The 16,644-nt window shown below is 39.7% G+C and overlaps 1 protein-coding gene across 3 annotated transcripts in view; it reads left to right on the top strand.

The window, feature by feature from the left end:
- Positions 1 to 16,644, top strand: part of tgfbr3 (transforming growth factor, beta receptor III) — a 68,582-nt gene that overhangs the window by 23,849 nt on the left and 28,089 nt on the right. For all 3 annotated transcript variants that reach the window (XM_026160146.2, XM_026160147.2, XM_026160145.2), the window contains exons 3-4: positions 2,409 to 2,596; positions 14,535 to 14,672. In XM_026160146.2, the coding sequence (XP_026015931.2) occupies positions 2,409 to 2,596; positions 14,535 to 14,672 (326 nt within the window). The remainder of the gene's footprint in view (positions 1 to 2,408; positions 2,597 to 14,534; positions 14,673 to 16,644) is intronic.

Genomic DNA, 16,644 nt, shown 5'->3' with positions numbered 1-16,644 from the left:
CACAAAGGTTGTGGCCTATGAATAGAAGTTGCATATCATGCAAGAGTGTGAATGGTAAGTGCAGTCATGTGAATCTAAACGAACCATTGTGCCGGTCAAGGAATTGCAGCATTAATGGATGATAGAAATGTTCATTATAGCTGACTGTGCAGAAGAGAAAGCATAGCCAGACTGACTGAACTCCGAACATCTACTGGAAAGTAAAAGAGATATGTGTACATCCAGTTCCCCTGTTGCCAAAAACTTATTAATGTGAACATTTAATTACTGAGAGTTGACAGTTGTATGACATGCTTTAAAAATGATGGGGAAACCAAGACAAAAATCCTTATATAAATGTCTTTAATTTTGTATACTGGGACAAAAGGAGGTACCCTAAAAGTAAATGATGATAAACAATAATAAACACTGTTTTATATTTGGTAGTTTTTTGAAACAAACAAACAAATAACTGTGCTTAAAATCCACTGCTTCTCTAGTGAGTCTCTTGTCCTGTCACTGAACTTCAAATTCATTTTCTTGGACTGCAGCTGGCGACAGTAGTCCCTGTCCTTCTTCGCAGCCTCATAGCTTTACTTAGTCCTGGTAAGAATGGCCCTCCAACTCAAAGTCAGTCCCCAGAGCAGAACAAGGACTACTGATATCAGCTGCAGGCAGTGGAATTTAAGGGACAAGGCGTTCTCTAGAGCAGTACTGGTTACCACCAGGTGAACTTTAAAATAAAAAGTGAGAGGGTTGTCTGTTCGTGGATGGCGTTGTTCTCTCGGACAGATAAAACAAAATAAAATAAAAGACTAAAAGAATAAAGGACTCCGAAGACACTTGGCCAGCCCAGGTAAAGTCTATGTGTGGGAACAACTTGGGCAATAAGCAAATGGACTAAGGTGGTGACTATGGTCTGTGAATCCCACAGAAGGCCTATATCTTTCAGCCAGTCAGTAAATGCACGATCTTCTAGCAGTCCGTAAGGAGCCCAGTCAGCTGGGGGCCTTCTTTGTTGGATTTGGATGGCTTCACTGTGTCTGCATGGGTTTTCTGCTGCAGTCTGAAAACATGCAGATTGGGTTTACTGGCAACCTTAAATTGCGCACTATGTGAACATGAGCATGAACAGTTCTTTCTCTACATCTGTATCTGATCCAATGTCAGTTAGCATTGGCTCAAACCACACTGTGGGCATCAGGTTAGGATGATATCAACTACAAGGGATGGTTCGCAGTAAATAAGACTTCCGATTTTAAGAATAGAAAGATTTCAGATTTCAGATCGGTAAAACCTACTGACTGACCTTAACAACAATTAGTTTATGCAGTTTTGTTACACCACAAGTGTTCACCAGATGTTTTGATTGTTCAGGAAATTGCTCTTTTCTTGCTGACATATGCAAAGTTGTAAAGTATGAACTAAATCATTACTGTAGACCTTTGCTCAGACTCTAAAAGATGTGGACTGCAAACCCTGGTTCTTGTTGAATGTTAAATGTAACCATTGCAGGAAATCGGTGAAGTTACTTTAGGGCATTTATATTTAGGGATGATGATGCTTTTGTGTTTCATGTTACTCAGCATACATACAGTTAGAGTGCATAACATGGCACCATTTAGAGGAAAAATCTAGACTGTAGGGGAATCAGAAAAACAAATGTATCCAGTCATTCTACTGACATGTAGTTTTTTTTTTTTGTTTTTTTTTTAGCATTTGATGATTGTTAAAAAGTTTCACCTCATAAAATCCAATTTTAGCATTAAAAAAAGTCAAGCTAAACCACCTGTGGACTAGAGTGGATGAGAGGTTGGAGTACTAAGTTATGCGCTCACACTAAAAAGGTTAGTAAGGTCTAATAAACAGACATATCTGACAATAAATGCTCAGTAACAGACTAATAATATAGAAGCATTTTACTAACAAAAAAACTGGAGCACAGGCTACTTACGTATTATTGGCCAGATTATCCTATCAGATATTCTCCAAGAGGCACCGACAGCATAAACAGATGAAATATATTGTTCTGTGAGGACAAGGTGGCAACTACAGCTGCCTGTGTCAAGATTAAAAAACAAAAATTTAACTTTAGTAAGTTAAAGTGAATGAATAATTTAAAAAAAAAGCTTCCTGTGCAGTTATGAAGGAGACATTTAAATATAGAGAGGTAAAATGCTTTTGTAATAGGCTATAAATAGGATTTTTCTGCTGTTAAGCTGTGCTTTTTGACATACAAGTCTATGGGGTATGGCCTGCTCAAGTGGCCACTTGAGGGACTGCAGTTTTTGTCACTCGTGGGTTAGTTTCCCTTTTAAGCCCTCAAGAATGTTGCTTGGATTTAATTGACAGCAATATATGAGGCTCTGAATCATACACATGCTTTAATATTTATTTTTATTGCAAGAATCGTTGTTTCTCTGCTGCAGGACCGCTGTTTCGCAGCCCATGTGAGTTGCTGCCAGTGGGGACGGGACACCCAGTGCAAGCCATGCTGAAGAGCTTCACTATCCTGTCAGGGTGTGCAAGCAGGGGCACCACCAGCTTGCCTGAGGAGGTCCACATCATCAACCTGAGAGGACATGCTCATGAGGGACCAGACAACTCTCCAGTAAAAGTGAGTCATCCTTAGTCAAAGAACCTGAAACTTAAATTGTCTTAAGTTAACCTGTAAATGCTTTAATGTTGATCAAAATTTAGTAGGCAGAGAAAGTATATTCATAGATTTATTTATATTAATTTTTCAATTTAGCAAGAATTTCAAATTAGAAGTGACCTGCCATAAGCTGGATGAAGATTGTAAGACCTGCTGTGGTTGATATTTCCACTGCCCTAGTTTTCTCAGTTCTGATAATGGCTGCAGTTATTTTCCATTTTACTTCAAGGAGACTTCTTGGCAAAAGTGAACGCCTTTTGTATTTTATTGATTCCACTCATTAAACAAAAAACAAAAACAGTGTCAGACATTATGATCAGGTGAGCTTTCAAAGAAACACCTTTTTAGCGTGAGTAATTAACAAAGTGATAAGTAATTTAAGCACCTGGTATTTTCCCACCATTTGCCTCATTTAAACTCATTTAAACTGTCAGCACATCTACCGATAGTGTTCCTGTATTTGATGTTAATTGTAAAACCGCTCCCTATCTTCGGGTGTTAAACGGCACATCTCGTGGCTGGAGTCCCAATCATCAGCAATAGTTTGGAGATGAATCACAGGCCCACGTCCTTCAAAACACCGGTGTCTAGGTTTTAAACCTTCATCCCCCTCTGTTAGAGAAGTGTGAAAAGCAGCATGTATAGACTTGTCATTGCAGTTGTGTTGCTGATGTAAGCATTAGTGTTGCCAAGGCCAAATGTACAGAAGCACAGTGTGTGTGTGGGTATGCTTCATCAGCACATAAATAAAGAAATGTTATTTGGGTGGCTGAGAGGGAAACATTTAAATAGCTGTGAAATGGAAACTTATGCATATCTTGACACTTTATGTCTTATTATAGACGTTTTAGTCATCGCTGTCGGTGGACACTTCACATTGGTCGTGAACTACTCACGAGACGAGAGCTGCGTACGTCACACACACGATAAAAGGAATGACTCGGCCAATAACAAAGCTTAAACTGAACTAAAACAACTGAAGCCTCACCTTTAAGGAAAAATGTAATGTAATATTAAACCTAAAATGGTGCAATGTCGAAAGAATTTATGTTCCTTTATAGTGACTAGCAGAGTTTACATTGCGAGTCTTGAAGATAAACATTATTATCCAGTTGATAAGTTACCGAGTCAGTATTTATGGAAAAAATGATGGACTTCAGTATTACACGTGCACGTGGCCTTCACAGTCAGAAACTACACTGGATCACTGTAATTGTAATAATTTGAACCCCAAATACCAGGGATTACCATAAGCGCGATGCAAATTGTAGCTGCTCTTATTTATGAATTTCTGTGGAATCATTTAGTAGATTTTTTTGGATGTGTCCTGCAAAGTTTGAAGGCTTTGCTCCGTTTCATCTACTTCCCGATTTACTGTGTCAGGGTGGATTATGATTACATGCAGATAGATATTGTATTCACACAGAACAAACTGAACTGGGTTTTGTCTTCACCTGCTGAAAGTTATGATTGTTGGCCTTAGCACATTCCTCACCTTAAGGTAATTCCCAGACCAACTGATTGGCGTTTTAATAGACAGAGTGCAAGTCAAAGTATGCCTAGTATGGATTTAAGACTCACATGACAAAGAGCGTTCCTGTTTTAAGCTTGAACAGACTTGTATGGAAAATCAAACAATCCTAACCATATTTTATCTGCTGTGAAAGTTGCTCGCAACCCACAAGACTGACTGTTTAAATCTTGTTGTCACTTGCTCTCAGGAGATCTTTCTGCACGTCGTCATCGACCAAATGATGACTCATAAATACAGTCAAACAGCAATGTCTGCTAGAACTAATTTAGCACACCTTTGGTTTCCTTATTCGATATATATCCTCATTTGATATATATCCTTATTTTCAGCTGACTTTATTTATTCTAAGTTCAAGATCAGTGAGAAGTCCATCACTAAACATCACCAGTGTTGAATTTCTACTAGCTTAACTACAGTTGGATTATTCTGTAAGTGGTGTACAAAAGTTGAATGTTATTCTAATTTGCTGTATTTAAAACTACAGCTTTATAGCACAGTAAAGGACTTAGTTACAGAGTCTGTGAAACGCATCACTTTATCTAGCTTTCGATCACCCATCACCTCCATGGTCAAGTGAGGACTAGCGCGGAGGAGGGAGAAATCCAGCTGTCTGTTCCCCTGCCTACAGCCTTGGCTACAGAAGGTCACGCCAGGTCTGGTTGAGATTAGGTGGCCCTACAGAAGCTCACTCTGTTACTGGAGGTTTCTGCTTATGATTAGATAAGATATCCTAAAGGACACCCAGACCCTCTACCCACTCTGGTCCTTGATTTTGTTTCCACCTGAGACGTGGGCACAGATTGGCCTGTTCAGATACAAGCAGCTCCTGACAGCCTTCAACAGGACCGTGTTGGAGGGCAAACAATGCGTCAGACTATGGTCTTATTGACACAATCTGCCCCTGATCTTTTGTGACCGGAGGTGGCAATAATCCAGTGAGAAAATAGAAGTGAAACAAGGGGATCTTAACATCCTAGTCTGCATTTGGGCAAGGATGTTCTTACTTAGAAGGCTGTTGGAGAAAAGACCTCATTGGTCTTCATTAATAATCCTTGACCACAGAGCGTCTAAACCCTTTACTTCTTTCAAAAAACAAGTAAAGTTGTAAAAAAAGAACTCTTTTGAGTTTTCAGCAGTAATACTGTTTGGCTTAAAAGGTGGAGCATGTAGGAAAATAGCTGTAGTCAGCTTGGCTTCCCAACAGTTACTGTGATTTCCAACACAAGACAACATCCTGGTTTTGTGGCAAAATAGAACTCCCACATGAAGCCTTCAGACCACTCTTGCAGCGTAATCAGTTTCTCCTCTGTGCATCTGCGGTTTTTGTCCAACATATTTTAGAAAATTATGGCTAAATACAGCAGCATTGTTTATTGACAGTACAGTAATTCAGATATGTTAACTGTCAGTGAAAAGACTGTAGTAGTCCTATTATAAGACTCTATTTTATGTTAAGATACTAAGGAAACTGGGACTGATGACTGAAAAGCAAGTAAGGCCTAATTTAAAGTTGGAGTTCAGTTTTAGTGTATGAATATATTTCTTGTCATTGAATTTGAAGGATTGCGCATTTATTTCACTCTAATTAATCGATCATTTCCTGAGTATGCTTTAGTGTGTTTCCTTTGCTTATTTTCTAAGCCTTCATGAAGGCGCCTGGTCAATGCATGGTACTGTAGACCTTCTCTGAGGTTTCCTCCACACCTCAGCGGATAGGGGACGAGGTTGTGACTGGGCTGCAGTACAGTCTGTATTTGGATGTTTTGAATGTGTCGTTGTGAAGCTTCAGCTTCTGGAGAACACAATGTGCCCCGGTGACTCCTAATAAGTGTCTGCTCAGCTAAGGCTTGACCAGGTAGTGGAATAAATCTGCTATTGCACATGGTGTGCATGGGCTAATATGGACAAGGGAGATTGCATGGTCAGTTTCAGACACTTTTATACACACATGTGTACAGTCGCGCAGACATGCTGCAGCTGCAGTGTGTGAGGCCTGCTTCACATCTCTTTCACGCCCATGTGTAAAAGTCATGGCTTGCAGTTTGTCTATGTTTTCAGTAAAGACATGAAAGCAATGAATTGTTTCCTGCCTGTACCAGTGAAACCATTCTTTATGGGTATTAACCAGTAGGTATGAACTGCTACTCATTGAAAGAAAAGGCACAGCTGGACCTGACTCACAATACACACTTTGGCTTCTGGCCAATCTCACACTAAAGCCGAGCTATTAAGTGCAACAGAACACCTCAGTAGTGACTGTGCAAAGTGCTTCGTCTGGATAACGTGACATTTGCAGGGATTGCTTTGACTGTACAATAACAACCAGAGGTTGACAGTATGCTAATCACTCATTTAGGAAGACTGAAGCTAGAAATGCATACAATGATCTGATTTTGAATGATCTGCGAACTTTGCGTTCAAAGTGATAAAAGTATACCTATCTGTGCTCCAAGTTTCAGTTTGAATTATCATTTTTGATTACTGACACATCCAAAAGAAGAACAGACTCTCACTGGCATTTATTAAAAGCACTCTTGATTTATATTACAAGTGACAAAAGCTGTTTTTATATCAACATAAAATCCTCTGGTTTGAAGGAGACTCTTCAATCATTAGACTGCCATAGCATATACAACCAAGTGAAGGCAGTTTTTTGTACCAGCCAAAAATGACAAATCTTGCACAAACATGCCAAGAATGTGCAACTCTGTTGTTGACTGGAAGACATCCAAGAAGAGTTGGTAAATTAGTGAGCCTGTCGTCTGGTCAGTCTGTAACTTTGGTACAGATTAAAAGTTCACGTTTGTGACGGCTTTCATATCTCTCAGCGCCCTGCCACCATGATGTAGAAATTTGTAGGTTTTGATAAAATGTCAGAACTTTTGTGCTTTGAGTGGCCAAGAGATTTTCTCTGCACATTCTTGGTCATATCAGGATACACTATTACTAATTTACGAACCTATTATTTTCATCTAGGAAACACTCTACCCATTATGCTATCGACTCATAAGTGTGTTTCTGCTTACGTTTGCAGATTAGCAGTAACCATGTTAGCATGGTTACTGTGATCATGTTTGCAGCTGGGTAGAAATTTGCTTCCAGGAGATTTAGTTTTTTGTTCATTATTATTTAAACAATTTAAAATTACAGAGTAATCAGTGGTTCATCGCTCCAGTTTGGTAAAGAGTCATTTATTTATATTTCAGCAACTTGAACCATTTGCCAATAATTTCTTTTTAAATGTTACCCCACACAATGGGTGCTGAGCAGTGCCAGGCCACATTGGGTAAAATATGTGCGATGGTTTAACTGAGCTACTCTGCAATTTCAAAGTAACATTTTTGATCTGGATTTGAAATCTAAGCCACCCCCCCAAACTCTGTTTTTTTAATTCAGTGTTTGTCTTTAACAGTAGGCTTTGTTTCATAGACTCTTAACTATCCTCTTTCAAAATATGACCACTTATGATACTGGCTTGACTGGAATTCTTTTTTTTTTTTTTTTTAATTTTTTTTTACTTGTAACATGTTATTCACATTTGTCTGAAATAGAGATAGATGATTTCTTCAGCTTCAGTGGCCCTGCTCAAAGTAACAGAAAACCCTTTCCTCTCTTTTACCCATGTGGGCCTCCGAGGACAGAGAGACAGGCCAAATTGGAAAGTCAGTATTCTTGGATAGGTCAAAAGTGACTTTTGGCTGGGCTTCAATTGCTAGTAAAGCTGCAATGCCAGGTTGAGCTTGTGTGTTTCAGAAGGAAATGATTTCCTCAAATAATGTCAGAATGATTTTCACATTTTCACAAAATTGAATTACATTTTATAAAAACAGCCCAATCTTGCAGAGTAAGACAAGAGTTAGTGAGAGCGACCTGTGGACTGCTGCTCATATTTCCTCCGAGCTTGAAAGCCCTTTGGGTTTTTGAGGCAAAATAGCTTTTCGTGGCTTGACTATTAACCTGGAGGTGTTGGTGTTTTGCCACCTAAGCTCTAAAAAAAAAAAAGAGTGACCTCATCTCAAAGTGTTCTTTTCTTCTCTATTTGCTCTGGTTTTAAGATGTAGGTATCAAGTTTAAACAATCTTCCACATGTTTTTTCTGTCACGTGTAGAGGTAGCCTTTTGTACTCTGCCTAACAAGCCACTGCTGCATGCGCATGAATGCACACGAGCCCAACATTACTGTAAACACTTTGTTCCCAAGTGGAGCCAAAATAAGCAATTCCAAAAAAAGGAGTCTTGTCAGGGCATAAGGTTGGGTGATAGGGTAGAAAATAAATAAAAGGGGTCAGTGATATCTCAAATCACCCATCTTTTTCTAATCAGTTTACCCTAGGCAAACATCAAACACAGCCACTGGCTCTGAATCAGGGAGAGGTAGAGCAGATGATTGCTTTATCAGCTGGAATTTGCTGATATCTTAGACTGTGAGTGACTAGCTGGAAGAACTTACCAGGCAGAAACGTAACAGTGTCAGATATGACTTTAGCTAGCACACAAGACAAACCGAACACATACAGTAAACCTGTTTAGGTCTTTCTTTTTTTTAATTGAAGCTTACTTTGGAACTTAGTAATAACCTTTATTTTTAAAAAAGTAGCGGCACTTATACATCACGTTAAAGTACAACAACATTTTTGGAAATGGACTGGTTCTTCTATAGCGCTTTTCTACTCCACTTGAGCATTTAAAGTGCTTTAAACAGGATGCCTCATTCAACAAAAACTGTATTTTCTCTAATGGCCACTTAAGGCTGGGTCCACAAACAGCAATTTTGAAATTTGGGGGCGGGGTTTACAGATACATGACCTTATAGGTACCTGTGGCCAGGAGCTGTCTGCTAGGCTTCACCTCAGCTAATTCGAGTCACTGAACCATGTTTGTGGGGTTGGTGCCTTTTATACCATTTTTATTGGCATTCTCTGACAAATAATAGGGCTCGAGCTCGCTTTTCTAGAAGACACACTGGTAACTGTGGTGTTGGCCTATATAGACTATGCATGTTAATGCCATTCTTTGTTGATCCCATTATTTATTACTGATTGTACACAGATTTGTAGTTTAACGCTACTGTACATAGTAACTTTTATGTCTGAATGAAGTGTAGAAACAGAGTAGAAAAAACGCGGGACTCAGGTGTACAAATGCTCCATTGCACGAGTCATACGTTACTATTTTTAACTGTCAGAAAAGTAGGCCAGTAATGATAAAATTCATTGACCAGTCTCAACTGGAATCAGTTGCAGATTCCCTTACAAGTGCTTTTGCTTTTTAGCAGTTGGGAGGATCCTGTTAACAAAAGCAATTAACATTTCTTTTTTTTGGTAAATGGAAATTGCCCAAAAAGGAACATAGTCCAAACAAAACACAGGACGCGATATACAGCTAAATATGCTTTTGATTTCACTGCATCTCTAATCTAGTGTTTTTTTCTTCCTGACCCTGTGCTCCCCTCTCCCCACCTTCAGTGCTGTGTTATTTACTTCAACATGTCCTGCTTTTGTGTCATATCACTAAAAGATTGCTATCCAGGCGTCCTGTCTCACTTCAGCGTCTTTTCAGGGGTTTTTTTTCCCTCTTTGGAGCTTTGCATTTAGCTGAGTACAGACTGATTATCATCACATTTAGGAGGAAGGCTCCAGGTAGCATCACCATCTCTCTCAAATATGTGGGTGGCGCTGATAAGAGCGGTCAACAGGTTTTGGTCCGCTTCTCCTTTATCTCTGAGCTTCTTTGCCTGAGCTTCCCTTCTCTCTGTACACCCTCAGTGATCCGGAAAGAACCAAGATCCAGACTGACAAGACACACGCACATACGCACACATCAGATAACACAGTATGATTGGTTCCAGGCAGTTCTCGGAGTTTGTTGTCTATGTTTTCAACTATAAAAATGTTGTGGTATGGGGTTTAGCCACAGTTTGTGTATGTCGTTGTTGTTGTTTTTTTTGTATATACTCTTGGATTTTAGTGATGATGGTTCATGTCATGTGATACATGCTGTGCTTTCTTTCTGTTTTTCTGAAGCTGATTATTATTTCCTGGGTGGGAGAGTGTGTTCCCAGATTAGTCTTACTTTTCAGATAATTAAAGGATGTTTTGGGTTTTTTTCAGAATCACTAGGGTTCATCAGGCATTTAATTAGCTCTGTCAATAAAGGAAACTCCCTTTTCCTGCAAGGACACTGAGCCGCAGTGATAGTGTGCTCTAACTGCAGGGTGCAGGTTTACACGGCTATGCAAAATATTTGATGGTGAAAGTATTTCATTACAATGTTGATGCACAGCCTTTATAAAGCACTCTTGAAACATTGTGTAATTAAGTTGGCTTGAAAGGTCCTGGAATTGCAAATGCATGCTCAAAGCAGGACAAACAAATCACCCTTTACCGTTTCAGTGTCACAGGCATCAGTAGGATCTAAATCTAACCATGTGGCTTTGCTATACAACAAAAGCTTGTCTGTGATTTGTGTTTTGTTTTTTTTCGGTTTTGTTGTAGTTGGCACTGTGTTTGTTGTTGGAGCTGATTTAGAGCTTAAAGTTGATGCTGTGTTGTTTTTTTCCTCACATTTCCATTGTTTACACATGCTACCACCACTAATGGTATGCTGCGTGACGGCTTATCCTGCTACAGCTGTCGTCCCTTGTGTGGAGTTTAATTTCAGTAACGTGATAGTCCGAGACAAGCCTCCATCCGTGGCTGCTGGCAAATGCCCCCCTTAACTGTAATGGACCCTGCACCCCTAAATCCTTGTGCCAGGCTCCTGATAATCAATCAGCCGTGCCGTGGCCTCCTGTCCCGAGCACACCCTGCAGGGTTCTCCGAAGGTAGCTGCCTCCATCAAGGACAACTCAGCGCAACCTGATCCTTACAAACACCACAAGAGGTACTTTGATGCCTGGTGCTTTTGCACCTCTTCTTTCCACACCCTGGCTGCTTGACAAGGTCTGTTGCTATGCCCACTAGCCTTACCAGACCTCACGAACACAACTCTGTGGGCAGAGATGCACACCAGCTGCTGCTGAGTCCTCATCATTGCTTACATTGTGCAACCCAGAAAGGGTTTAGATTTTTATTAATGCTGTTTTCTCATTAAACTTGGAAAAAAAAAAGATAATAATCACCACAGTTTTCACCCTTTCCGACCCCTTAGCGCCTCTTGGCACTTCCTCTTCTTGGAGCTCTGTTTATGCCTGCGTTTGCAGGTGACTCACGTCTTCTGGAAAAGTTTCTGTCTGGGTTAAAATTCCTCATCTTTTACAACTCTCCCCGACTCTCGTTTTCTTTCTACCTCCTTCTTCCATCTATTGAAGCCAGGCTCTTAGAGCCAAGCCAGGTATGATTATATCTTGGTTGTTGTTATCCTCAAAGGAGCAATACAGTCGCTTTTTCCAGTGTCTGGATTAAGTGTGGGGGGGAGCAAATATGAAAAAAAGGGGAAAAATAGTGAGACAGAGAGAGCGATGAATCTCTGATCTGTTTGTTTGGATCACCATCCAGATTGCCTCATAGATAAGTGTTTAGTAATTTCTTCCATTTCCTTGTCTCATAGGGACGTTTTAACGATTTTTGCAACACTTTCATGGACCACATAACTGAACATTCTGGTTTGCATTACTCTCCTTGAGGGCTTACATCTGTTGAGGAATGATAATTGGACTTTGATGCTGACTCTGTTTGTTCTGCTAGTATCTCTTGTTAAATGACTTCATGAATCATCACAGTGACACATCGTTGTACTTCAGAAAATGACAGTCAGACTTTCCTTCTGTGCTGAGGTATATGTTAGTCTAGAATGCTGCATGGCTTCAAAAATACATCAGATTACAATGAATTCTTGTTTTAGTGACAAATGGATCAAATGGAAACAGAAAAAAGAGAAATGCCAAAAAAAAAAAGCCTGTTCATTAACTGCATACTTCTCGATAAAGAAGATATCATTTGGCACAGTTATTATAGTCTACATGATAATGAAACAAAAGTCAACCTTTGGTATAAGTGGCAGCTTTGTCCAACATGAGGAAGCACATTGAAAAACAAATCTTTACTCGTTGAAATAAATTGTAAATCTTTGTATGTTTTTGGCACCTTGGGGGACTCTTCCTCGAAGTTGGCTTTGAGGATGTGCTTCGAGTGCGATCACAGTCTTATCTTGTTTGTGTGTGAAAGTATTCCGATAAAATGGTGCGGTTGCTTCTTGTTTATGCTTTCCCAAGATTCCTGTAATGTTTCCTCGGCAAACACTTCCAGTTTCACTGTAAAAAAATTACCAAATCAAGCTTTTAATTTAATAATACAGAAGTTTTGCATATATTAAGACATTCAAAAGTGAAAAGTGTTTTCATATATTGCACAGTTGCTGTAGCTTGTTTTTCAAGCTCCAATGACTGTATTTAAATGTAGTTGTATGTAAGTTCCTTGGAAACCATCCCTTTAGTGCTTGAAATCTGTAAGCTTAGTCTGAATATTATTGAATACAACGTGATGTTCTTTTTGTGAATCAGTGGCCACTTAGGGAGTCAGAGAGGAGGATAATGCTGTAGGGGTGGGCCAAGAAAACAACCTGCTCAATGCTTCATATCACAACCTACTCGACCACCCCAAATTTATGACAGCATACAGCATAGTCAACAGTTACTGCTGATAAATTACTATTTATCAGCAGTAAATTTACTATTTATGATAGAGCAGGTCTGAAAATGTGATAGCAGAAATTTATTTGTTTTTTTTTACTTTGCTTCTTCTTGCTGGTTAGGTGAAGGCACACAATGCTACTTGGTCGCTAAAACCGTGCTAAAACCAGCTTGGTTGAGGCTGCATGTTGAAAAATTAGGCTTAAATGTGGCACGGAGGCGCTTTTACCAGTACTGAGCTTTGAAACGACAAGCTGGAAGGGAAGATGTGTCGCAGATGTGCCATAAAGGCCAGCAGTTTTGACAAAACTCCAGTGTTTGACACCCCGGGAATAAGCATGGACCGTAAAATATCAACTTGGCAAGAGCAAATGTAAAACAATATTAAAGGGATAAAGGATATTGTGCTCTGTTCAGTATTTAGTCTGGTTCAGAACCTATAACAAACTGTTTACTTTTTCCATTAATAAATCCATCTAAATGAGTACTGCAGTGTTTGCAAATACGTTTTGTAGTGACTGAAAACATATGAGTGTAGCAGAAAATGTTAACGGTTTCAATTATAGCGTGTAGATCTCTGTCTCGATAATACGCACTCCATAACCACATCTGAGCAACTTAATGCTCAGCCTGTTTTTCACTAATTCAAGCACTGCTAATAATAACCTGTCAACTTGCTTTTTAATCACCATCACTCTGTTTTCAGCTCATTTGTTCTGTTATTGAAGTACAAAAGCTATATTTTGAGTTCAAAAGCAAAAGCTGATCTTGTGCTGAGCTGTGAATAATTAACTTACTGTGGTGTTGTTTAGATCCTAAAATATGAGTCCTTGTGGGTTCAGTTAGTGATTTACAGCTTTTTACTGCTGACACACAGAATGGAGCTGATTTGATTAGTCTGTGAATACAGAGAGGAGGAAGTTTAAAGATGAGTGTCAGACAGACCTCTGAACCCCCCGAGAGTGTCAGTTCTCATCAGTGACAACAATAGAGAATTTTAACAGTTTGTTAGTAAGTTGGTGTTTTTCAGTTTGAGTACAATTTAAAGAAAATGATGGAAAGCCAGACCCTTGCCTGAGATGATTTTGGGTTAAGTCTCGCACTTTGAACCACCTGACTCACTTTGGCGTAAGTGAAGGCTAACACTAGAAACGAGAAACATCAGTTAAGGTCCCAAAACACACACGTTTGTTTTCGCCATCTCACTAACAGACTGTGAAAATCTATTTTAATGGGAGTCTGAAAAAAAGGCATAGTTGCAAGCTGTAGAGATGGTTACAGGGACCCGCCACTTACTATTTTTTCCCCCGTGAACAAAGACTCCACTGTGTGAAAGTTAAGAGCCCTCTGAGGATACATATCAGAGCTAAGCAAGTGCCTTTTAGGGAGAACACAGCACGCCGTCTTTGTAAGTTTATCAGCAAAGTGAGTACATAAACAACCACAAAGCTAGATAACGTAGAACAATTTACATCATAACAGAGCTGGATTTTCACCAGACTAGTAGCAGTTGCCTGATATTAATGCTTATACAAAACGGAACATGAGAATATCAAAGCTTTGACATTTGCCCAGTTCAGCTGTGTGAAATCAGATCATGTTATGTACTCTGACTGATCTCGTAGGATTTGTGTTTTTTACTCTTCTCACTTCCTCAATATACTTGTGGTAACAGGGCGCTAATTTCTCTCTTTCTTTTTCCCCTTTTCCCCTCCCTTTTTTTTTTGCTCTTGCCAGGTTGACTTACATCTGAAGCCCATCCAGTCAATGCTGCACCACCAGAAGCCCCTGGTCTTCGTGCTCAGCTCCCCCCAACCATTGATCTGGAATGTCAAAACAGAGAACCTGGCTCTGCGCATCCAACATACCTTTTATGTGAGTCCAGAACACAAAAAATCCTTTAAGTCCTGCTTCCTAAAACTGTGTATTCATTTCCTCACAGGCTAAACCGCATTACTGTTTCAGTAGCCTTTTCTATGAGTAACATATTTGAAGCGATGTAAATTTGCGGAGGAGGCCGTTCTGCACTTCAAAGGGAGGTTTCCAATGTTTTGGGGGCACATCTGGTCAACGCGCATGTGCAGTCATAGCTTGTGTAGAGCCGTGCATAATGTTTCATCTGGTGCAGTGGATTCTTTAGTCGTAATATAATTTTGGAAGTATTTAGCGGAAGTTTGACTCACATTATCTTATACAGGATGCAGCTGTAAGAGGTTGTTTTTACGCTCATAAATGGGCCAAAATGTATTTATCTAACACAATCTGCTTCGTCAGCTTTATTCATGCTCGACATCCACCGAGTCGTGTCCCCCACCCTTCTTTACACAGTCCTGTTGATAGCTTGGCTGCTGTTCATATGACACTGGGTGTATCCATGTATCACAAAAAACCCCTCAGCGGTGAAGATGTGGTACCAAAAACTGTAGCACTAAAGCTTCACCAACTTTATCCTTTCGTCTACTGATTTTGTTGAAATTGTCGTACAAGTTGGTTTGCAAGCAAGTATATAATATTGATAAATCCTGTGTTTTTCTTTCTACAAATGTAACTTTTATTTGTTACAAGATCTCTTCCTCTTGCTTTGCAGACTGAAGTTTTTCTTAGGACTCGGGTGGAAGAGGCAAAGATTTAGTGAAGGGTATCTTAGTGAAGTTGGAGCCAGGTCCCCTGGGGAGTCAGCCATATTTAGTGAAGGTACCAGGGGGCCTCTCTGGGAAACTTAATAAAAATGTAAAAATGCACTGCTTCAGTGCTCTTGTTCAAAGCCCGTGTATCACATGAGAAAATCAGTGCGAAATGAAACCCAGAAGCCTCCGCTGTAGCTGTGGTCTCTGTTGTAGCTGTGGCTTCACTGTGCTATATAACTATGAAAACTTCGCTTTGCATTCATGTGAGCTGAAGGCTTTTCTGTATTGCTGGCTTCCCAGAAGTATTCATTTTTCAATTTCTATGTTAACACCAAAGCATTGTGCAAGAATGCAGCATCAGGTACGCAAATTATTTCCATATGTGGTTGAGAGTTTTCAAGCTTACTTCTTAAGCTCAAAACATCTTCCCATAAAGCCAATGTGATATGGAGGAGAATATGGACAAATGGCAAAAGCCTTGTGTTACGCACAGGCGCATAACACAAGGACAGCAAGAGGATCCAGTGACTTTGGGAGCTTTTTGCTGGCAGCGCTTCAGTCTACTGGCCCTGTTACAGGAAAGGGTCACTACAAGTCAATAAAGTGGGTCATCACTTTTATCCAGTGCAGACTTGTATCCTGATAGATGTTGTATCTTCCAGAATCATAATCCCCCAGTCAATGAATAGTTTGCCAAAAGTTTGAGAATGATGTTAATCTTGCTTTTATCATTTCTCAAACTGGTGGAAAACCTATGTGAAATGTTTGAGTCTGACATGTTAAACACTCTCCACTGCTATCATAAAAACACTGGTAATAACCTTAGGAACCAGTTGCTAAATGCTAAATGCATTTCAGCTTTTATAGACTCCACTTGGTGTATACAAAAGTTGTCCAACATAACCCACTGTAAAACACACAAGCAAATGCACGATGCTTAACATATCCAGCAACAACAACAAAAGCAAAAAACCCAAAATATTAACCGTAATCAAATATTACTCCCAAACAAAAAAGTGATTAGCCAGCCAAAATCAACAGAAAGCATCAAATTCACTGAGACGAGCCTTGGAATGGTCGCAAAATCTAACCTAACATCAGAATTAAACGGACGAAGAAGAAAGAGGAGGAACAAGCTTCCTGTTCTCTTTTATTGGCTTCCAGCTCATTAGACCAGACCAGAGACATCTAAATAAAGAGTGAACAAATTATGAGGGATG

Source organism: Astatotilapia calliptera, chromosome 23 (assembly GCF_964374335.1).
Source record: "Astatotilapia calliptera chromosome 23, fAstCal68.1, whole genome shotgun sequence".
Classification (NCBI taxonomy): Eukaryota; Metazoa; Chordata; class Actinopteri; order Cichliformes; family Cichlidae; genus Astatotilapia; species Astatotilapia calliptera.
Note: the sequence above shows the minus strand (reverse complement) of the source record. Positions and strands in the feature narration are given on the sequence as shown.